The following is a 25007-nucleotide window of genomic DNA, read 5'->3' as shown; positions in this document are numbered from 1 at the left end:
TAAGTGTCACAAATTCAGTTAGAAATACACAATGGATCTATCGAGAACATCAAATGATTTGATGGGCAAAACTATGTAAACATGAGTCCTAAAACACTAATTCTCCAACGTAAACACCTCTAACACATGCAATCACTAATCATTACACTAAACACACAGAAAGATCACAGAATCTCATAACCCTAGATACGCAAGTTCTTCTCACAAGCCATAACACCAGATGGTGGTGAAACCCTAGTCGGTTTTAGGCAAACAAGCAAAATTGGGTATGACGCAGCTCTAGAACGTAAGCAAACCCTAATCTAGCATAACTTAACTATTTAACAATCTAAATAGTAACTACTTGACAATAAAACACGTTGCCAACCCAAATCTAATAAGCAATGCAAAAATCAATAAAAAATGAAACTACTTCTAAACGATATTGGGATTAGAACTGAACTAATTATGGTTAATCTAAATTGACTAAAACAATCAATGCAGCAACTGCTAATCATTTGCTATATACTAAAAATAGAAATCTGCCTAAAAATGTACAACCCTACCCTCTATACAAGGATAACGTTGGCTACATGGAAATGAAGCTAGTTAAAACGAAAACAACCAAAACTAATTACCTTAATCGAAATCCACAAAATCACCTTAATGTTATCCAAATTACTTTATTACAGCAAGGATCTAAAGTTAATACCTATACCAAAACAGACAAGAGCAACCTAATATAGTGCGTAATTCAAATAACATATAAAAACATCTAACATAAAAAGAAACTCCAAGAAACAAGATTGATGCACGATACCACATGAACACTTAGGCAGCAGCACTACTACAATATGGATTAACGCACTAACAAACCTATAAATAACTGCCCCTACTACTAACAGTCACTCACCATTTAACTAAGAAAATCGAAGTTACTCAAAACACCTAAATCGCCTATGGCAACAATATCTATAAGCAATGCAGAAATATAATTCAAATTCAAGCACACTTAAAACAGTACTACCACAACCTAATTCATTCACTAAATAGTAATTAAGATACCTATAGGGATGCTGCTAACACAGAAAAATAGATTGAATTCAATAGACTACATGCTTCTCAACAATGCGCCCAACTCGGGTAGAAGGGGTTCTAACCGAACAGTGGCAATAAGGCCCCCACACATGCTTAGTCGAAAACCCAATCTAAGTATACTATTGTAGAACTGTAAACAGCTAACAAGGGTTTAGAATTAATGGGTTTTGGGCTAATACACAGAAATAAACAACTGGGCTAATTGAACTATCGTTGACTATAGATAGTCTAGCCGGTTTTGGGCAATCTAGAGGAAATCGCCTACAACTAAATTCCAACACACAGAATGATTAAAAATCTCTAAAAGCAATCTACTTAGACTCAATCCAGGGTGTTGTTTGACACACCAAATGCTAAACTAAGGCTGGGACACAATTAAAACATAGATAAAATAAAAACAGAAAAATTAATGGACCACACGCACATTGGGTTTTATACTAAAAGAGAGGGGATGCGAGGACTTACCAGGCTAATCCGACGATTGAAGGGGTGCGAAGAGAGGTGGTTCAAGCCAATGGGGACGACCTTGTAGCTGCCATGGTGTTGTGCTACACGATGTAGCAGATCTAAATGACGCCGAATTGTGAAAGGGGGAAGAGAGACTGACAAGAGAGGGTCGGCGTTCCGGGAAGTGTGGACGTCACACCGGATTGGACAGGCGTCTCCAAATGCTGCTACAGGGTGATGCTCTTTTGTCCATGGCTGCACATGACTGGGCTAAAGCTCATGAGGGTGGTGCCGAAGATGGAGCAATCTGAGCTTTCCTCGGTTGGGGGAAGGAGGCCGGCAAGCGAGGGTCGGCGGCCGGACAACATGGGCATCACACCGGACGACTGAAGCATTCCTCCATGGTTGCAACCTGCACAACACAAGCAAAGACAAAAGATTAGCACGAGAATGGTGGGAGAGGATAAAGAAGGAGAGGACGAAATGAAGAAGGGGAAGAAGGAGCAATGAGGAAGACGATGTTGAAGGGTTTAATGACGATTAAGCTATGATAATAGAGAACAATGGGGATAGGCTAGTGAGGAAGACAATGGAGCAGAGATGGAGACGATAGAGAGGAAGAAGGCGAGTTGGGTTGGCGCATTTCCCAAGGCAAGAACCCTCTCTTAGGGTTTTTTCATTCGTTTTATGGAGAAGAGCCTCTTTTCTGGAAATTCTAGAAAAGAAATTAAAATAATCTTTTTAGTTGGGCGCCTCTTTTGAGGGGGTATTTAGCAAATCTTTTCCAAATTCGGGTTTGGGTCTAATGTGGGCTGGATTGGGCATGTTTTGGCCTAGATCCAAGGCTCAAATGGCCATTTGGATCCACTTCTGACCCGTATTGCCCCGAGCTCCGACCCGTTTCACTAAAAATGCGATATTTTTTTTGTTTTGAGTCGGATTCGAACGAAATTTGAACTGTAGCTTAATGGCATCTATATGCATCTAAGTGTGGGTTCTAAACCTATAAATGATGCATTTATGCAATAAAAATTTATTATGATTATGAGTATTTTACGCATCATCAAATACCCCCATGCTAGAATAATTGTTAGTCTCTAGCAGTATACCCTACCCTCGCAATGAAGATATGGACTACCCGAATAAAATGCAAACTTGTATTAAACACCTAACTCACTTTCGTAGGATTCACGGTTGCATTTAGCACATGCAACAAGCCCTTTAAACCCATGGGTTACCCCAGTGGACGAGCAAGGTCTCGTAAGGGTTTGCAGAGATGCTACCCACAAACATCAGAAATCATGCAGAATTTCAAATATATATATATATATATATATATATTTTAAATGCTAGGCAATTCCAGGAATCAAGTTTAGCAAACATTTCATGTAATTTTTCACTTCTCAGAACATAATTAGAGATTCTATGCCTCCACAATAAAAATTTTCCTTTCACTCTTCTAAAAATTGCATTTATCTATGATTATTTCTTAGAAGATTGTATATTATCATGTTATTGTTCATTTTTCATCACTTGTATCTTTTTCTGCACAGTTTTTTTTTTCTTTCTACAAGTAATGATTTTTTTTTTCATTTAAGCTCCCATTTTCTTTTTCATTGGATTTTCAATTTTTCTAATCTTCTAGATTCTTTTCTTTTCTTTTCTTTTCTTTTCATTTGATAGCTTGCGTGTGGTTTGCTTTTGTGCCCTGTGTAATGTTAATGCCTTCTTATACCACTATCTGTATGTCGAGGGCGTTAACTAGGCACAAAAGTGACTTCCTTCATTTGCCTCTTCGACATGAGGTTCAGACATTTCAACTTGTGTCTGGTCTCAGCTTCCGAGGCGCACAAAGTTTTCACTCTCCTTTTCGGGTGGAATTCAAACGCTTTAACTAGCTTCTGAACTCATCTTACTCGGGATTGTAAAATCATCCAAACAACCTAACGCAGGCTCTTTTCTTTTGAGCTCGAGCTTTTTCTTATATTTTTCATTTACTTAGTAGTTTATTTCAAATTGTGCTTACTTATACTTTGTGATTCAAAATTAGCTTTTCACAATCAAATACAGTCTTTTCTTTGAACTTTACATAAATACTCACTCTTTTTAGCTTTGTTCAGAAAAAAAATTTCCTCATGGGGCTTCTAAAAATTTATAACATGTCAGATTATATCAAAAACATTCATATATGCTAAAAAAAAATTTGAAACACCTAATTTATGAGTTTTAGTTACCGAAATATGATAAACAAGACAAAATAGTGTGTATCTACTAAACTACCCCCCCATGTTTGAATGACACTGTCCCTAGTGACATGCAGAGATATAAAAATGCAACGTAGATGCACACTAAAAGAACTTGAAATCAAGACAGAAGAACGGATAGATACAACCTGATATGTGGGACGACTTGAGCGGATTCAAGACTGGATCATGCTCCACCACTAAGCATACGTCGATGCTCAGTTTTTAGCTGACCTAATCGATTGTCTGCTCTGAAAGCCATGTCCTAAGTTCAATAACCTATACTCACACAGTGAATGTCAGATAAGCCTGCATGAATCAAAGCAAATGTAAGCTCATATAAAATCAAATAACGAAACAAAAACAAATGCTAAACTGAAACTTCTACTTCTAGCATACATATAATACATTGTTTCTGCTCAGACCCTATTCTTTGCCTTTAGGGTTCATCACAGCCTGACCCGACAAGCTTCCCTCAGATCTCCTGTTTAGCGCTTTTGCTAATTGTCTCATTTGCAATTCTAATTTTGCAATCGACTACGTATGGGAACTCAACATCTGGCTACACTGCTCAAAGGCATTCTGGCTCGAGGTTTTCACCTTGTCGAATGCTTGGAGCAGTCTCTCCTCGAAAGAAGTCTGCGGGGTAGACTCTCATGAAGACTGGGGAGGATAAGGAGTGGATTGAGGATAGCTCGGCCTCTGGAATGTCTGAGTGAATTGAGGCGGCCGAGTGGGCTGAGTCTGGGTGGAAGACTGTGGGTTCTTCCATGAGAAGTTAGAGTGATTACGCTGCCCCGGATTGTATGTAGACGAATATGGGTTGTTTTGGGGCCTAGTGTAATCCTGAGTTGCCTGAACTTGCTCTTGCACAAATTCAGGGTACTGAGCTGCCGAAGGGCAGTCAGTAACAATGTGTGCTAGGCTGGCACACAACGCGCACACCAGATGGGGTTGGAATGGGGTCGAGAGGAGTTGGTCCAACATCCAAGAGAGCATATCAACTTTGCTTTGCAACGCGGCAGTCGAATCGATCTCAAGAACCCCACCTTTCTTGGAGGTGCTGGGTGTGATTGCGGTTCTCTCAGAGCGAGATGTAGAGGTATGGTGCATTGAGTTCTCGGCAAGAGTGTCAAATAAGTTTCAGGCCTCATCCTCGCTCTTCAACATAAATGTGCCCCCACATGAAGCATCGATCATCTGACGATTCCCGTCAGACAATCCATCGTAGAAGCACTGCGCCAGTTGCCATCTTGGCACCTGGTGGTGAGGGCATTTCCTAAGCAGGTCCTTCATCCTTTTCCATGTTTCATGAAATTGCTCGCCATCCATTTCAGAGAAACTGGTGATGGCTCGCCTGAATTAGTTCGTTCGACCGATGGGAAAGTACTTCTTCAGGAACTCCTGCTAAAGTTGATCCCATGACCCTATTACTATCGTATCGAAGGATTTTAGCCAATTCTTAGCTTTATCCTTTAGTGAAAATGGGAAGAGGGTCAATTTCAAAGTGTTGTCCTCAAAATTCTGAATTTTTACCGTAGAACAATTTTTGAGGAACACATCCAAGTGTCGGTAGGGATCTTCGTGACTAAGGTCATAGAAAGATAGAAGCATCTGAATCACACTGGCCTTAATCTCGTAATGAGGCGCCCCAATAGCTGGTCTGCGAATGCATGACGCCTGGGTGTACTCCGTAGGTAGGAAGTACTCTCTGAGAGGGCGCACCGGAGCCTTGGGTTCTAGGTCCCCCATTTCAGATTGGGTCCGAGAAGAACATAGAATTCTCTCTGGATCCTCAACGAACGGTTGGAGCGGGACACCCAAGTTCCTGCGCCCTTGCATACACTGGAACTAAGTCCAGATGTGTGCAACGTAACCTAACCTAACTAACTGACCTGACTACGTACACAGAAAGAAAAACAGAAAGCAATAAACAAATATCAAAGCGAGAATTAAAACTAAGTACAGTTAAACTACGCTAAGCATGTTCAAACAAAATTCAAATGCAGAATCGAATCTACTCTAAGTATGCTTAAGTACAATGATAGAAATGCATGCTAAGTTATCTAGAACTCACCTGTCTAATCGTTCCAGAAGAATGCAAGTATGTGAATCCTAAATATGCAGAGTGTGAATCTTATATGTACTTACTATGTTAATCCTATTAACTAAAAAGTAAAACAATTAATCTAAAACTAACTAAGCAAATATCAACAAATCACAAACTTAGAATTAACAAAGTATAATCGTCGTTCCCCGACAACGCCGCCAAAAACTTGATGGTTATTTTTGCAATGGTATTTTTAAAACATTATTTTTATCATTGAAAGTGTTTTGGAAAATCACCAATCAAGTAATAAAAACCGACTTTCCACGAATCTGGCAAGTACGGGTCGAATCCACAGGGAGCGAGATACACTCAGATTAAAACTAAATATTGCATTTGATTGATATTGAGCTTGTCCAATTACAGAGAATATTACAATGGAACCAAAATTGAATAAGAACAGAAAAAAGATGTGCAATGACTTAAGCCTGCGAATACAAGAGCATTTTCGTCAGTTCACTTGATGTGATAATCTATCATTGAGACGAGATGCTCTTACTACAACTTAATATCACCTACACAACACAGAAATGAAGTTAGCAAAACTATTTAAAGAACTCAAAATAACTATTTCTAAATTAATTCTAAAGTTAATCGCTAACCTAATTCTACGTAAAATGAGAAATTGCCAGAAGTTAATTTCCTAAACTAAGTATCCTAACGCTACAATTAACTCTAGACTAAGGTTAGAAACCTAGTAAAACACTAAAAATCATACCTAGAAGAACTACGCAAAATCACAAATGACTATTTTGCCCCTGCGGTATGTGAAACCCTAATTTCTGATAGGCGATCGATAAATGAATCATGGATGGCTCCATTGGAGTCCGATTGACGTGATTTTTGTTCTATTGGATTCCTGACAGAGCCAGGAATTCAGCAACCCTCACGAATCCCTGAACTCACTCTCGGAGCTTCGAATATAAGCGTCACAAATTCAGTTAGAAATACACAATGGATCTATCGAGAACATCAAATGATGCGATGGGCAAAACTATGTAAACATGAGTCCTAAAACACTAATTCTCCAACGTAAACACCTCTAACACATGCAATCACTAATCATTACACTAAACACACAGAAAGATCACAGAATCTCATAACCCTAGATACGCAAGTTCTTCTCACAAGCCATAACACCAGATGGTGGTGAAACCCTAGTCGGTTTTAGGCAAACGAGCAAAATTGGGTATGACGCAGCTCTAGAACGTAAGCAAACCCTAATCTAGCATAACTTAACTATTTAACAATCTAAATAGTAACTACTTGACAATAAAACACGTTGCCAACCCAAATCTAATAAGCAGTGCAAAAATCAATAAAAAATGAAACTACTTCTAAACGATATTGGGATTAGAACTGAACTAATTATGGTTAATCTAAATTGACTAAAACAATCAATGCAGCAACTGCTAATTATTTACTATATACTGGAAATAGAAATCTGCCTAAAAATGTACAACCCTACCCTCTATACAAGGCTAACGTTGGCTACATGGAAATGAAGCTAGTTAAAACGAAAACAACCAAAACTAATTACCTTAATCGAAATCCACAAAATCACCTTAATGTTATCCAAATTACTTTATTACAGCAAGGATCTAAAGTTAATACCTATACCAAAACAGACAAGAGCAACCTAATATAGTGCGTAATTCAAATAACATATAAAAACATCTAACATAAAAAGAAACTCCAAGAAACAAGATTGATGCACGATACCACATGAACACTTAGGCAGCAACACTACTACAATATGGATTAACGCACTAACAAACCTATAAATAACTGCCCCTACTACTAACAGTCACTCACCATTTAACTAAGAAAATCGAAGTTACTCAAAACACCTAAATCGCCTATGGCAACAATATCTATAAGCAATGCAGAAATATAATTCAAATTCAAGCACACTTAAAACAGTACTACCACAGCCTAATTCATTCACTAAATAGTAATTAAGATACCTATAGGGATGTTGCTAACACAGAAAAATAGATTGAATTCAATAGACTACATGCTTCTCAACAATGCGCCCAACTCGGGTAGAAGGGGTTCTAACCGAACAGTGGCAATAAGGCCCCCACACATGCTTAGTCGAAAACCCAATCTAAGTATACTATTGCAGAACTGTAAACAGCTAACAGGGGTTTAGAATTAATGGGTTTAGGGCTAATACACAGAAATAAACAACTGGGCTAATTGAACTATCGTTGACTAGAGATAGTCTAGCCGGTTTTGGGCAATCTAGAGGAAATCGCCTACAACTAAATTCCAACACACAGAATGATTAAAAATCTCTAAAAGCAATCTACTTAGACTCAATCCAGGGTGTTGTTTGACACACCAAATGCTAAACTAAGGCTGGGACACAATTAAAACATAGATAAAATAAAAACAGAAAAATTAATGGACCACACGCACATTGGGTTTTATACTAAAAGAGAGGGGATGCGAGGACTTACCAGGCTAATCCGACGATTGAAGGGGTGCGAAGAGAGGTGGTTCAAGCCAATGGGGACGACCTTGTAGCTGCCATGGTGTTGTGCTACACGATGTAGCAGATCTAAATGACGCTGAATTGTGAAAGGGGGAAGAGAGACTGACAAGAGAGGGTCGGCGTTCCGGGAAGTGTGGACGTCACACCGGATTGGACAGGCGTCTCCAAATGCTGCTACAGGGTGATGCTCTTTTGTCCATGGCTGCACATGACTGGGCTAAAGCTCATGAGGGTGGTGCCGAAGATGGAGCAATCCGAGCTTTCCTCGGTTGGGGGAAGGAGGCCGGCAAGCGAGGGTCGGCGGCCGGACAACATGGGCATCACACCGGACGGCTGAAGCATTCCTCCATGGCTGCAACCTGCACAGCACAAGCAAAGACAAAAGGTTAGCACGAGAATGGTGGGAGAGGATAAAGGAAAGGACAAAATGAAGAAGGGGAAGAAGGAGCAATGAGGAAGACGATGTTGAAGGGTTTAATGGTGACTAAGCGATGATAATAGAGAACAATGGGGATAGGCTAGTGAGGAAGATGGTGGAGCAGAGATGGAGACTGTAGAGAGGAAGAGGGCGAGTTGGGTCGGTGCAATTCCCATGGCAAGAACCCTCTCTTAGGGTTTCTTCATTCGTTTTATGGAGAAGAGCCTCTTTTCTAGAAATTCTAGAAAAGAGATTAAAATAGTCTTTTTAGCTGGGTGCCTCTTCTGAGAGGGTATTCAGCAAATCTTTTCCAAATTCGGGTTTGGGTCTAGTGTGGGCTGGATTGGGCATGTTTTGGCCCAGATCCAAGGCCCAAATTACCATTTGGATCCACTTTAAACCTGTATTGCCCCGAGGTTCGACATGTTTCACTAAAAATGTGATCTCTCTCTCGTTTTAAGTTTAATTTGAACGAAATTTGAACTGTAGCTCAATGGCATCTATATTCATCTAGGTGTGGGTTCTAAACCTATAAATGATGTGTTTATGCAATAAAAATATATTATGATTACGAGTATTTTACGCATCATCAATAGCTATCACTAAAAAAATTTGGAGGACAAAATATTTCTCGGATTTGGTTTGGTGACTGCTTCTTTATAAAACAAGTTTCTAGCAGCTTGTTCTGTCAAAACAGAAAAACAGTCTTGAGTCCGTGAATTTTTATGAGCAAACAAAATCATTTTATTGAGATCTATCACTTGGTTTTGAAAGTTAATAGCTTTTGATACTACTATAAATTTTTTAGAGATATATTTTTCATTTTGATGGTCTGGCAGACCCATGAACAACATGCAAATACACTTCTTGGTCTTAGATAATATCTTGACTTGTGAACCTATTTTGCTATAATCATATATTTGATTCTGATATGAGATATTAATCATGTATATGTTGATGTAACATTTGTCATGAATATGTTGTATGTAAACATATGTATTATTTGTGCATGATGGCATATAAGGTTGTATGTTAAACATGAGAATTATACATGATAATTAAGCCAAGTGGTATGCATGCATGTGTTATTTTATGAAATTCATGATTCATGCTAAATTGAAATGAGTCTTATGTATCATAGAGAGTGATATGTGGCATGTGATATGTTGTAAGTCATGTGGGGTATGCATACATGGGGCTTGAATGATAGTAAGGTTCAGTGAAACTAATGAGGTGCTTGTGAGTAGCTGATTTAGCTATGTTAAACATGCTCATACACACACACTTTAAGTGGACTCTTGGGTGCTCCTTATAAGAGAGCACATATCTTGAGTTGAGTTCAAATGAGTTATTTTAAGACACCTCGGTGATTGTAAGAAGGTGTGAGTTTTTGCTTTGTGAGGTCATGGTTTGAGCAACCCATAGTGGAGCTTAGGGTTGTTGAGCCTGGTGCTAAGTACATGAAGTGTTGTAATTGAACCTAATGTAAATAACACCTAATAGCTCATTTGTTCCAGTGGCTTACTTTGGAGAGGGTAAGAGGTACACACACTAACTGACATATTTTAAGATCATAGACACCTCTTGGGCCTCCGATCATCGGTGTAGGGGGCTAAGACTGTCAATTTATCGCAAGAAGGCAGTCAGGCTCTATAAAGTAGTATTTGATTTACTGGACCGTTGTTAAGTCTCTCTCTTGGTTAAAGATTGCTTCAGTGAATGTTTGAATTGACTCTTCAAATTGATGAGTTAATTAAAATATATAGCATAATAAATCTCAATCTGATTGCTAAGTCAGTATTAGGTCTTAAGTTTGTACCTTTCAGGAAAAGAAAAAAAATACATTAGATTAAATTCACAAGTGGTTAAATAATTCATTAAATGTTAGCATAAAATTCTATGCATGTTATGTATAATTTTTAGTTCATGCATATGTTGGCATATATGGATTTGTTTGATTATGATCTTGATTACTAATGATATGATGCAAGTATGCTACTTAATGGTAAAAAACTAAATTATTGCATAATTTTGCATGATTAAATTATTATTGCAATCATTAACTATGTTGAGTTTATATGCTATAATATGTTATGATTTGTTTATATTAGAAAAGATGTATGTTTTATGTTTTTATATTCTTTCTATACCTACGTGTAGGGTGTTTTCCTATTGAGCTTGTGGCTAATACTCCTATATTTTAATACTTTAGGTAATGAATAAGCTAGAGGGCGGTGATAGGAGGCTAGGGGTGGTGTCAAGAGGGTCACACTCTTTCAGGTTGTTGGATGGATTAAATAATTTTATTTACTTTATTATTTTCTTTTAGTCTTGTAACTATGTTATTTGAAAAACTAGTATTTGATTTAATGTAATTCAATTGATAGTTTGATTCAATTTATAATTTTATGTGTGTGAGTTATAAATTGTAACCTTCACAAGGCTTGAACCATATTTAAAATGAGTTTTCGCTGTTTTTGTAAAAATTATGAAAATTAGATTTTAAAAAAAAAGCTCCCTAAAATTTTTGCTTTCAAAAATTGAGGCGTTATAGTATTATCCAAGGGTCCAGCCAGGATTTTAAACTAGTTTGGACACAAATGTAAAGTAAAAAGGAAATAGTAATAATATGTTTAAAAAAATCAAATAGTCATTCTAAAAGCATACCTCTTTTTCAATTGACATTGTTAATTTTTTATATTTGAAAAACAATTTATAGTTGACTCATTGGTAATTAATAAAAAAAATAGCAATTGATGAAAATCATGAATCTCTCATCTATGTTAATTGATAAAAAATAAAAACAAACAAACCAATTCCCTAATATTCTAACCAAAATCAAGCATTCATTATTCATGGATTCATGTTTAATGCTAATTGAAAAAGAAAAACACATAAAACTTCTAAAATCATCAATAAAGGTTTATGTCAATTTAAAAAAAAAAACATATCAAAACACTAATTCCTACAAACATCATAAATTGTGTATTTATGTTAATTGATAAAAAAATAAAACCACTAATATTTTACTAAACAAAGCATTTATTATTAATGGATTGATGCTTAATGGTAATTAAGAAAACACAAAAATATAAAAAAACAATAACCAAACATTTATGTCATTATAAAAAAATTAAATAAAAACCTTAAATCATAACCAACATCATTCATAGATATGTTAATAAAAAAAGCCCATAAAATTCTAACCAAAATCAAGCATGTATTCATGAAATCATGTTTAATGTTGATTGAAAAAAATATAAAAATACCTAATTAAATATTTATTTTATTTGAAAAAATAAAATAAAAAACTCAGATCCTAACAAAAATCAAAGATTTAAGGGTTTAATAAGTGATAACTAAAATCAAAGATTCAAGGGTTTAATAAGTGATAACTAAAACCAAGCATTCCATTAATGAAATCATAATTTAAAAAAAACATAAAAAAAACCTAAAACCCTAATTAAACGTTCATGTCATTTAAAAAAAAATCTAAAATCAGCCTGCATAGTTTAGTTTTTCTTAATGAAATTTATTGAATTATACCTCTAAATTTTGTTCAACGGGTGTGTGATTGCTCTATGAGGGAAAAATTCTCCTCCCTCACCTATTCATACATCACCGCTCATCACTGGCCAGTCGAGAATGTATTTCTCCCTTTTAGTCACACCATCACCATTTGCCTCATTTCTTGAACTCGCAAGGTGAGACTTTCCCATCTCTCTCTATCGTTTTCTCCCTTGGTTGTGTCCCCCTGCCCTTGAACATGCCCTAGCATTTTTCTCCCTTCCATGCTCTTTTGACAGTGTCCCTTACCCTGAAACACACCTCTCTTATCTTATTGCCCAATTATGTCCCTTCCTTGCAGCATGCCCTGTCGCTTCAACATGTCCGACACCTACTGGACATATCACACCCGCCTCTGATGTTGCCTCCTTATTGTTCTTGTTGCAACAACCCATCCATGACCTTAGATCCAGTTAACCTTTAGTCGTGCAAGGGTAGTTTTTGTTTTAGTTTTGAACCACACTTCGCAAGGCCCGAACCGATAAAACAAATCCTTTGGGAATCAGGTTCTATCATTTGGTATCAAAGCAAATGTTCTCGGGAAGCCATATCGATCAACTGCATTGCACTGAGCAACACAACAAGGGTCCACACCATTCTCAATTTCTGTACAGCAATTTTAGCATTTATACAACTTTCTCACTGTTTGTGCCATGATTCAGTAACCGTATATGTTCTTCTATTCTCAAACTTCTAAATTAAATTTTGAATTGTTAGAATTCGATATCTATTGACCCCGATCCGACTTAAAAAAATTAGGCTACATTTCTACCTGTTCTTAGGAAGGATGGGTACAGGCCTGGATTCCAGTTCGATTTTAAAAATTTATGTTTTTGTACTTGGGCAGTCTTAAAAATCCCAAAAAAATTATCCTAGATAGTTCAACCTCTCTTAGACCGAACCCAATTTTCAAATCGTGAAAATCAATTTCCAACCTATAGATATTGTGTTTTTACCATACCATGTCAGAAACTGCACCTGGATCTTGATCGGTTTTTGATCGACTATTTTCAAAAATCTTTTAGGTCAGGTCAAAAAAGGGTCTTTAGTGGGGGTCATGACCATCGCTAAATGTGTTTTTTGTGTTGGATACTTAGACCTCTCTCTCTCTCTCTCTCTCTCTCTCTCTCTCTCTCTCTCTCTCTCTCTATATATATATATATATATATATATATATATATATATATATATATAATCGAATAAGGGGAAGCACGGTCGCACATAGTGCGTCCGCTCAAAGGGTCTTTAGTGGTAGTGACGACCACACTAATGACCCTTTTGAGTGGAAAATGTTTTCCATTGCTGATTACATGCGTGATTAACGATGGGGATTTGTCTGACCTTTTTGTCCACTGCTTGAAAGTTTGGCATTACTCCCATCCTTACACACACACACATATATATATATATATATATAGAGAGAGAGAGAGAGAGAATTATGTTGCTCTTTTTTTGTTAGGACATGTCAGGACTTTCAAAATTTTATAGTTTAAGTGTTTTATGTGAGATCTGAACCATTAGGTACATTTATCATTACTTATTAAGAAGCAAGCTTTGTTTCAAATTGATTTGGCTTAAAAATAAGAATATTTTATCATCAAATTTTAGTACAATATCAACCAGTGTTTTTTTTTGCACCCTTGAAATGCACATCTGAGCAAAGATGCTTAACCAAACACGTTTTCTATTGAATAACCAATAAAAAACATGGTTTCTATTATATATATATATATATATATATATATATATATATAGAGAGAGAGAGAGAGAGAGAGAGAGAGAGAGAGGGGACGAGCATTTCGTCCACTGTTGCTCGAACATGTGCACGTTAAAAGTAAAAAAACACCTTTAGCGGCGTCCAAGACAGCCGTTAAAGGTGTTTTGGACGCCCAGATCATTAGTGGCAGTCAAAAGATTCATATCAACGTTGGACGCCCATTAGGGTCCACTAATACTCCATTTCCTATATATATATATATATATATATATATATATATATATATATATATATAAAGACCTTTTTTACGCTAAATTGACGCGCTGGCGCATCCGATTCCCGAGCACCTATTCCAACGATGATATCGAGAGTTAAACATTGCATGTTTTCCATTATTGTTGCTGGAATTTAAAAAAGCAAATGAGAGGATGGGAGACGGAATTTTCAAAGATTAACATTAAATGGATTATTGACTTTTGGGTGAGTTTCTCGCTTTTCTCTCATGCATACACGAAGGACAATACTCTTTTGGGAAGTATCCCTTTCCTCTGCATGGATGAAGGGAAGGGATATATATACTGATAAAAACAATTGACATGCATGCTATGTACATGTTGATCAACCCATGCGGAGCCCATTTTATCTTTCTAAAGGACCTCTATATGCGTATATACTATGTGAGCATGCCATGGATGAATTGACATTATGTACATGCTGACCAAAACAAGTGGACTCCATGGACAATGCTTTATCATGCTTTCAATTTAGTGGTTGATAAAACTTATGCGAACCCCACTCTATCTTTCTAAAAGACCACTTTGACAAGTGCATGTGCACATACCTGTGTATACCATGCATTCATGTCCATCATTCACACATAAATTCATGGAGAGAGAGAGAGGCATATGAGTCCATGACAGTAAAACCGTAGCCAGAGAAAGCGAGGAAATAGAAACAAAGCATGATCCCTGTAGGGTGCTTGCCCCTAAAAACAAGCGAAAGCAGCAATGGTATTTCGCAAATAATGGCTCCCATTCCTCTATAAGAAGGGAAACGATGGCTCCCCACCAATCACGATAATCACACAAAAACAATCACGCCTTGTGAATAGCTTACCTCTCCAGCAAAACCCATTCTTTCGCCATCTCTCTTTCAGTCCCTCTTTCTCTCTCTCTCTCTCTTCCCTTAGCCAAGGCCTTCCAGCAAAGGAAAAGACGAAAAGAAAAGAGAGAAGATATAGGGACCAAGTGCGGGCCTCCATTAATAACAAGAGAATATGACTAGCCTCTCCTTTCTCCTCCTCTTCATGGCTGCCTCGGCCGTGCTCATCTCCGGCACCGCCAAGGCCGTGGTGGCGAGCAACCACATCAACCCTCACCACGTCCTCGGCATCGGTCAGCCTGCCAATGCCCTCGCCGCCATCTGCAGGGGCACCGACTACCCGGCCGTCTGCATTTCATCACTCAGCTCCATCCCGCCGGCGATGCTAACCACCTCCGTGGCCGTCGGCGCCACCATTCGGACGTTGGAGGCAGAGACGAAGCTCGCACGTGCGCGTGGCCTGCATCTGGCCGCACGTGCTAGGGACCGCATGACGAGCTCGAACCTCAAGGTGTGCACCAGCGTCTATGATGATGCGCTGGATAACATGCAGAAGGCGTGGAGGAACCTGCAGGCCCGGGCCTTCGCTGACCTGGCCATCAACCTAAGTGCTGCCTTGGCTGACTATGGCGCCTGTGATGGTGGGTTCACCCGGACCCGTGGCCTGGTCTCACCCCTGGCGTGGTACAACGATCTGTTGCACAAAACAGCTAGCAATGGGATAGCACTGGCTCGCAAATTGCAGTAAAAAATGAGAGAGACCTAGAGAGAGGTGGGTGCCTATGTTTTTCCTTTTAGAAGAATAAGGATTTGGGGGTGGTGGTGTTTTTTGGTGTTGGGGCAAATGGGTGTTCGAGCTTATGGATCTTTGTTGTTGTATCTTTTGGTTGATTCACGGAGGGAGTTCTTGGTTTTTATTTGGAAATAAATTATAGGATGTTTTTAATTTTGAGTCTTTTTTTTTGTGTGTGTGTGTTTTGATTAGATAATTTTTTCTCTAACATAAAAGCTTTGAAAATTTATACGATCTTTTCTCTAACATGATTTTTCTCTTGATTAATCTAGCTTTTTAGTCTCCTTGCTTATTTAAGGGAAAAAAAAGCCTTTTTTACTATCCTTGGTTGGTTGATTGACTATGCATTTATCTAAATGTTGTCTTGACGGGAATATATAGCTTTTCTTTTCCCCAAAACGGATACAGCAACCAGTAATGAGAATAAGCACAGGAAGAGAGCCCCCAATTCCTACCACCTGTCATTCTTGTGGCGTTTCTCACCAATTTGATTCACAAAAGCTGAGGACGAATCAAAACAGGTTGCATCTGAGAAGCCTTCAGCCAACTGGGGCTGGTAAATGAACAGAGCAGCTCGTGGCTTGTCTCGAGTCAGTTGGTTCATTTGAATGTCTAGCTGACCACAAGCTTGTTCGGTATAGATAGCCAAGTCCAGTACAAACAAAGGATCGTCTTCTATGCTCGGCTCATATATAGGCTTGTTTGGACAGATTATATAGAATTTATATATCATACATAATGAAAACATGTTGGCTCATCTGGTATGATTACATATGCTTGCATCCAACAGGTCTAGGGTTCCATTCTCACTAGAGACCCTTTGATAAAATATATTTGTTTATTTAGGTGAGCTAGCTCAGGCTCGGTTGTTTGGAGCCATACGAGCCGAGCCTAAATACTACATGGCTTTAAACCAGCCAAGCATGAACAGCCCTGTTCAGTTAGTTTGGCTCGTTTACCAGCCCTACAGCCAACACTCTCATCATCTCCTAAGGTGAGCTGATCTGATCTGTGATCAACAAGGTACTCAGTCCAATCAATGGATGCCACACATCCTTGTGGGGAGGAGTGGGGATGGCATCCATACACATCGGGCGAGTACCTTTGTGATGTACTCGCCAAGTACTGGATCTGCTCTCAACTCAAAATCAGTTGCCTAGTGTCTTGATTGTTCCTTTTTTTTTGAAAGAAAATATCATTAAGTAGCAGAATAGAATACATAAACAGGAAAACAAATCACAGAAAAACAGAGCAGGATGGTAAGTAGTCACAGCCATGTCTTAATTAATTAATACTTGCTACTATTTGCTGACGTCCGCTTTATACATGCCTGAGGAAGGGGAAGAACAGTAATAACACACATTCTCATAATTATCAACTACTAACTTTTGTCAGGAAAATTCGATTATCGATATGCAAGATGTATGTTACTCTCTGTCAACTGGTAACCATCCCTTGATACCGGTATGATCCAATGCCCCACCCCAAAATAACCTTGTATATCATCATCCTCTCCAAAATATACAACAAGATGGTCATACCAATGAATGTGTACCTTCCCTTGTGGTCTCAAAGACTGGATTGCCATTTTCCATGACCCCAATATGAACAAGTGCTGGACTCTTATCTGAGCCCCAGTATAAATCCAAACGATTTATAAGCAATTGCTTGCTTGTGGAACCTTTTGGAAACACAAAAGTTACTTGTTGTTCCACATGTCTGCTCTCAGTTAGACTTCCTTCGATAGCGAACTTCTCCAAATGTTCAAATGTGTCCTCCTGTACCAGAAATACTAACAAAATCATACAGAAAAATAAGAAAATTGCGTAACACACCGACACACCTGTACGCGCAAACACATAACAACAATAAGAGCCTGGTCCGGGTTCAGCCCATATAGAACCTGGTCAGAAATTTTAAAAAAAAAAGAGATGCTGAGACGATAACCTAGACAGGCTGAGTTGGGTCCTATCTCGGTTCCTCGTGATGGGTCTCGATTGAATTGGATCAGAACGGGTTTGAGTCCAGTTCAATAGAATTGGGCATAAACTAGTTCAAGTTGGACCAGACCCAAGTTGAACTGGGTTTGGATCCAGTCTATACCTAAGCGAGTCAGTTTTGGATCTAGGTTAGAACTGAATTGGTTCCAACTCAGCTTGATATTGACTAAAACTGAACTGGATCCAGTCTAGTCTGTACCTGACTGAAATTGAATTGGATCTAGTGCAATCTATCTCTAACTCTAACTAAATTGGATTCAATCTAATTTGTCTATGATTGAAACTAAACTGGATCGAGTCCATTTTGTTTCTGATTGGAACAAAACTAGAACCAGCTCAGTCTGTTCTCAGTTGAAACAGATTGGGTCCAGTCCTACACTGAACTGGGTGTTGCATTACTTAGTGAATGGATCCGATATGGGACTTAGAGAGTTAAGTTGAGTTCAGACTAGGTTCAATAAACCCAGTATACTAAACTCAGACTGAGCTTGATTTGACTTGGGGTCAAGTCAGATCATAATAAGTTGAAATGACCAAATTAACCTTGTAAGTGACCCGATATCTAATTAGTAAAATGATCGTAACTTCGCACTCTGAACTCATAATTGAGTGAAATTTAGTGTGTTTCATTTGTGTCAAAGAGAGGAATCTACTTGTTACATGATTTTGACAAAAAAATAGACATAAAAATTGAGGTCTTATAGACCACCTCGAGAGCAATATTTTTTGATAATTTTGATAGGTATAAAAAATGACTATTTATTAATATGAACATGATTACGTTATTATCAGATTCTATTATTATAGCTATGAGAGACTTGACTGTAGACTAGAGTACAATGTTTGCATTAGAAGAAATTATAAGCATTTAATTAATAATACATTCTATGTTGACGTATTTGCGAATTAGACTACATAAAATCATGTTTACTTGATATCACAACTGTATTATAATGAGTTTTTCTTGTGATTATAGAATGAATGCATGAAAATTAGCCTTAAATGATTTCATGTATTTATGATTCTTTAGCATGAGTTACATATATTGAATTGTTGTATTTTATATAAAATGCATATTTAAGATTGTGAAGAACTTAAAAATACATAAAAAAAAAAATCATAATTAAGATTGTAATTTTTTTGAGTTTTTATTATTTTTATTTTTACTGATAACGTTTACTGCCCATTGATGCAGGTTTTACAATTCAGGACTGGGGAAAGGTCGTTAGGGTTATTAGTATCGATATCCCGATCTTCTTTTGCTCTAATTTTTTTCCTATCGTTGTCTTTTTGTTCTCTTCCTCACACTCATAATAACACGTGGAACTTTTGTGGCCATTTTTTATATTTGAGGTCCTTGGTAAAATCAGCCTTTAGTATTTGAAAGAAAAAATTTCATTTAAGAGCAAACATTTTACCCTTAATTCCTAATATTGATTTCACGTTTCTGAAATTTCAAATATGAGCCTCTGCTTTCGTAGAAACTGTCACATAAGAGTGACAAGACCAACCGGGGGCTTTCCTTGTCTGGTAGGAGAGGCTAGTGCACGTCACCTTGTGTTGGGATGTTGAAGGTTCAAAACCCAACTGTATAACCCAAGCTTGCCTTTTAAAAAAAAACTGTCGCACAAGAACCCACTTTTATTAGTGTCCTTTAACTCAGGTGAAATCATAAGTCAATTACAATAGTAATCTTCATTATTAATTTGTGAATGTTTCAAGTTCACAGAATGTCACCCAGTGTTTATGTGAAAACCCCCTACTGGGTCTGAAAATGCCAGGGTTGAGTACCCCACCCTAGGGCCTAATGCTTGCTTCGGCTCAGCACATCAAAACAATAAATTTCCAACGTGGATGGCCAAGGAGTGAGTAACGGCACACTTTATGTAGACACCCAGTTGAGGTTGCTTGGTGAAAAAGCATGACACATGCCACCCATGACGGCAGCCCATGATTAGGGATGGTAGTGGACCGGGAGAAAGCAGGGCCCCGCCTCGCCCTGTTTGGACCAGGGATGAAGGGTATGAAACGGGGATGGAGGCGGGGACGAAGGTTAAAATCCATCCCCGTTCGGGGATGAAGGCGGGGATGGACGTACACTTTTCCCCAACCCACCACGATCCCCATCCTCACCACTTTTCCCTGCAATATCCCTGCCCCGCCTCATCCCTGTTTGAACACGGGGATGAAGGCGGGGGTGGAGGTTAAAATCCATCCCCGTGCAGGGATGGAGGTTCTAATCTTGAGGCGGGGCGGGGGTGGAGACCTTGTCCCCCGCCCCACTGCCATCCCTACCCATGATTTTCATCTCTCTCTCTCTCTCTCTCTCTCTCTCTCTCTCTCTCTCTCTGATTAAATGAGACATTAATTTATTTTTTACAGGTTTTTAATCTTCATCTATCTCATAATGGAAAATGATAAAATATGACAATTAATCGGAACTTGCCAAACAAAAAAGAGTTCGGCTAGTATTTTTTTTAAGAGAGGTAAATTACCGAGGCAAGATCGAAATCTCGAAGGGTAGTTAGGTCAATATTGAACACCAACCCAGCTACCGCAGACAGGGTTGTATTTGTTAAATCATGGCCGGCCTTAGGAATCCAAAGTCAGATTGGTTAGACACTTTCACTAATTGTAGTCAGTGAAATATTCCATCTCAATGCAAATTTAGTTTATTGCTTTTTTATTACGGAGAACCCACGCCAAAGCGAACCCCAGGTGGGGGCCCAGACCACCCTGCAAGCCACACCTAAAAATCCTTTCTCTACCAAACCTATATATAATTCTTCTACAAAGTGTTATTTGTTTTTACAAGGCAGGATTAATCTACAAAGCAACCATAGAAGACAGAAACTACAAAGTTTACGTGAAGATGAACATAATTGCATTTGAAAAAAAAAATTAAATCATAACCTAATTTAATATTTCTTTATGCAAACAATTCCATTCCATGACTGATGAACTAGAAGCTTCCACAATTGTACGCTGTCATAGACAAATATGACAGATTTCTTCCAAACTTCTCCATCTTTTTGTTGATACCGTAAATCACCCTGAATTTGCACACATGGCAGCACAGCAATATTTGGCTTGATTATAAAATTCCGGGCCACTCATATTCCATGTTCTTGAGGAAAACCTTGCTCTTACTGACTTGTGATCCAATTCAGTAAGGAATCTTGCCATGGATCCATCACCATCCAACTGGTTAGACTCTATTGAAAGCCACCCTGCGTATATTATTTTCTAAACAAGTCACCTGAATAATAAGCAAAGCTTGTTCTTACTGAATTGTGATCCATTTGAATCATGTATCTAGAGAAGGGTCTATCAGCCTCTAACTGGTTAAGTTTTTCATCCCCCTAGTCCCAATTGTTTAGGAAAAACGATTTTTACAAACTATAATCGACAAAATAGAAGCCTGTGCTTCAGCTTTGGCGATGGCATCGTGCCCATGATAAGTTTACCATTTTAACCATCACTTTGAATCACTGTGCTTTCTAATCCATGAAACCTATCCTTCCGAAAGTGACATCTCTGAGATCAGAAGGTCAAGGATCACATAAATCTCCACTGACTCTGGGTGGCCTTCATCGCCGACTAAGAATGCATGGACCTGATTTTTAACCTCAATCCAGCTGCACCCTGGAGATTTCTTCAGACCCTGTTCTTTCATCAATCTTCTAATCCTTGAAACATCACTCCATCGGCCTGCTGCTGCATAGATATTTGAAAGTAAAATATACCCAGCTGAGTTTCCCTTCTCCAATTCCCAGAGGTGCATCGCAGTCCTTTCTGCAATTTCCTCATTCCCATAAATACTGCAAGCATTCAACAGAGCTGCCCATGCATTAGCTTCTGGCTGAAATGGCATTGCCTTGATAAACTCTTCTGCCTCTGTTAATCTTCCATCGCGAGCAAGAAGATCAACCATGCACGAATAATGTTTTCCTCTTGGTTTTATGTTATATACATTCTGCATAGATTTAAAGTAATGCAATCCTTTCTCTACCAAACCACAATGAGCACAAGCAAACAGTACACCTAAAAATGTCAATTCAGTAGGAATGACACTTTCTCGCTCCATTTCCTCAAATAGAGCAATGGATTCTTCTGCAAGCCCATTATCAGCCAGAGCTTGAATCATTGCAGTCCAAGAGATTTCATTTCGCTCTGGCATTCTCCTGAACACTTCCCTAGCACTGATGATGTCTCCGGATTTTGCATACATGTCTAGGAGAGCGGTACCCATGAAAACTCCATACTGTATTCCAAGTTTTACTATCTTCCCATGAAAATTTTTGCCTTTCTCTATGGATGCCATGCTTGCACAAGCTCGAAGAGTGCTGGAGAAGGTAGACATGTTTGGGATTTTCCCAGACAATTGCATGTCGTTAAAAATTTCCAGTGCTCTCTCACAATGCTCATTCTGTACATAACCTGCAATTATTGCATTCCAAGAGACGATGTTTTTCTCTGGTATTTGGTTAAACAATTCCAGTGCTTCTTCTAATTCATTATTGTAACTGTAACCAGAAATCATAGAGTTCCAACAAACAGTGCTCTGGTAAGGGATGAATTGAAATGCTCGACGTGCATCTTGAGTCTTTCCAGATTTAGAGTACATGTCAATGAGTGGGCTCCCTATAAAAACATCAGTTTCAATACCAATTTTAACAACATACCCATGGAGTTTCATTCCAATCTGCAGAGATTCAAGTCTAGCAGATGCACTCAACACACTGGACAATATTGATAAATTTGGCTTGAAACCTGAACCAAGCATCTTCTGGTACAGATCCAAAGCTTCTGCAGCATCCCCACTCTGACTGTACCTTGCAATCATGGCACTCCACGAAATCTCATTCCTTTCAGGCATCTCATCAAATAACTGGCGTGCTTGAGCCAACTCCCCTGTTTCTACATACGAATCAAGAATTGCAGTCCACGACACAACATCTTTTGTCTCCATCCCATAAAAAATTCTCCTTGCAACATCGACATCCCCAAGCCTAACATGCAGTGTAATCAACGAATTACACACAGATGAATCATGTTCAAACCCAAGTTTCACAATCATCCCCAAGACACTCCTCCCTGCCACAAATTCATGCAAACCAACATAAGCACTGATAGCAGACACAAAAGTAAACTTGTTTGGCATAATTCCCCACCCAACCATCATGAAGAAGACATCCAATGCATCCCCATAATATCCATTCTGCACATATCCACTAATCATGGCAGTACAAGAAACAACACTCTGCTCAGGGATCCTCTCAAAACACTCCAAAGCATCATCAACCCTGCCAAACTTCATCAAACCGCTAATCATGGCAGTCCAACTAATTATATTTCTCTGAGGCATTTCATCAATCAATTTTCGGGCCTCATCGAAACGCCCAGATTCAGCATGGCTAGCAATCATGCAGTTCCATGCAACGATATGAAACCCAGAAATATCACTAAAAGCACGAATTGAATCAATTGGACTATTGCATTTTATGTACATGATCAGAAGTTTGATGGAAACGAACGTATCTGAACAAAGACCCATCTTGATAACATGGTCATGGAGGAGTCTACCTGCTGAAATGGCGGTTTCTGAGGCACATGCCTTGAGCAAACACCCACATGCATCCGCATAGGCGTTGAAATTGTGTGGGTTTGTCCTAGAGAGTCTCTTGATGCCATCGTTGATCTTAACGTTTAAATTTTTGAATTTCGTATGAGGAAAGGAGGGTGAAGAACAGAGCAGAGGTGAAGAGTTATGTTGGATTATGGGGAGGGAGGAGTGAGAGAGTTTGAACCGAAGTAGGTTGGCTTTCATTTTGACCTGATCGTGGGCAACCAGGTGCTTAAAGCATAAATTTTGTGCCACGTGATTGCACCCGATCCGGACTCAAGATCTTATGTCAAATAAGGACCAAGTGCTAAACTCCCTCACTCACCACGATGAAAATCATTTTGAAGTATCCATTAAAATAATGGGTCCTTGCTAAACCCCGTGCTAAATGGGGTTTTCAGCTTTTTTGGTGCTTTTTATGCGGTTTCGGCCTTATAAATGTCTTGGGCATGGTCGATTTACTAAGAATTCACACCTTGTTCATGTGTTTTCAATGAAAAAAATGATATTTGGAGCTTCAAAAATTTATAAAGATTTTGAACCGTTAATTTTTTGAACTTTATAAAAACCCACCCATGTATTAGAATCAAACACTTCAAGAGCTGATCCCTATAAAATCAAGGACATAGATCGCACCTGTACGGTCAGAAATTAAAAATAAAATGAAAAAAACCCAAAAACCTATTTAGCATGCGGTTTAGCACCAACCCATTACTCTATAAACTTATACCAACCCACCCAATAACCAAAACCGTTCAGACTTCACCTAGGTTATATATAAAACTCACCCCTAGGTGGGGAGAGAACACCCTTGAATATGCAACTGCAAACACTGGATTTGCTTCCTCAAATGGAGGGTTAAAAAACGGTGAGTGATATAACAATTTTAGAATTTGGGTGATCTTAACTTGTAAATTTTGTAACTTGGCTTATTTTCCATCGGTGAAGCGGTAGTCTCCTGGGGCTTGCCTAACCCATACAAAAATGAAAAAGAAAAGGAAAAAGAAAAGTTCAATCTCCATTTCGTGTATTTTTTGCATCTAAGAGCAAAGGAATCATTAACGTTGTTTTGACCAAATTTGACCTCATGGATGTGTGCATTATGGTCAAAATAATAAGAACCAATCCTTGGATCTTAGTTTTTTGATGTAAATATATGGTTTTTTTGTTTTAAAGTTTGAAAATTTTATACATTGTAGGTTGTTGATTTTTGAACTCTTGTAAACTCTGACACATAAGTCAGAAAAACATGATCCAAATGTTACCTTCTACTAAACTTAATATGTAGATCACATTTAGAAGGTCCAATGTGCAGAAAAGCTAAAAAAAATAAAATGTTACATTCTTTCGAATAGAATTTCTTTACCCATGAGTGTAGCAAATGTCATCCCAAGATAGAGTACATTCTTTA

The 25007-nt window shown here is 38.4% G+C and overlaps 1 protein-coding gene and 1 pseudogene across 1 annotated transcript; one reads left to right on the top strand and one right to left on the bottom strand.

The window, feature by feature from the left end:
- The first annotated feature begins 15136 nt into the window (after positions 1-15136).
- LOC149832201 (putative pectinesterase/pectinesterase inhibitor 26) lies at positions 15137-15996 on the top strand. Its single transcript, XM_090014361.1, has one exon. It carries the CDS (start codon positions 15353-15355, stop codon positions 15923-15925), a length of 573 nt encoding a protein of 190 aa, XP_089870487.1. The 5' UTR covers positions 15137-15352; the 3' UTR covers positions 15926-15996.
- Positions 15997-21484: 5488 nt separating this feature from the next.
- On the bottom strand, positions 21485-23800 carry LOC149832200 (pentatricopeptide repeat-containing protein At2g22070 pseudogene; annotated as a pseudogene).
- Between the last annotated feature and the right edge of the window lie 1207 nt (positions 23801-25007).

Source organism: Nuphar pumila, chromosome 7 (assembly GCF_984573655.1).
Source record: "Nuphar pumila chromosome 7, dmNupPumi1.hap1.1, whole genome shotgun sequence".
Taxonomy (NCBI): Eukaryota; Viridiplantae; Streptophyta; class Magnoliopsida; order Nymphaeales; family Nymphaeaceae; genus Nuphar; species Nuphar pumila.
Note: the sequence above shows the minus strand (reverse complement) of the source record. Positions and strands in the feature narration are given on the sequence as shown.

Coding starts and splice junctions, on each gene's coding strand:
- LOC149832201 (XM_090014361.1), top strand. CDS start 15,353: ATGACTAGCCTCTCCTTTCTCCTCCTCTTCATGGCTGCCTCGGCCGTG.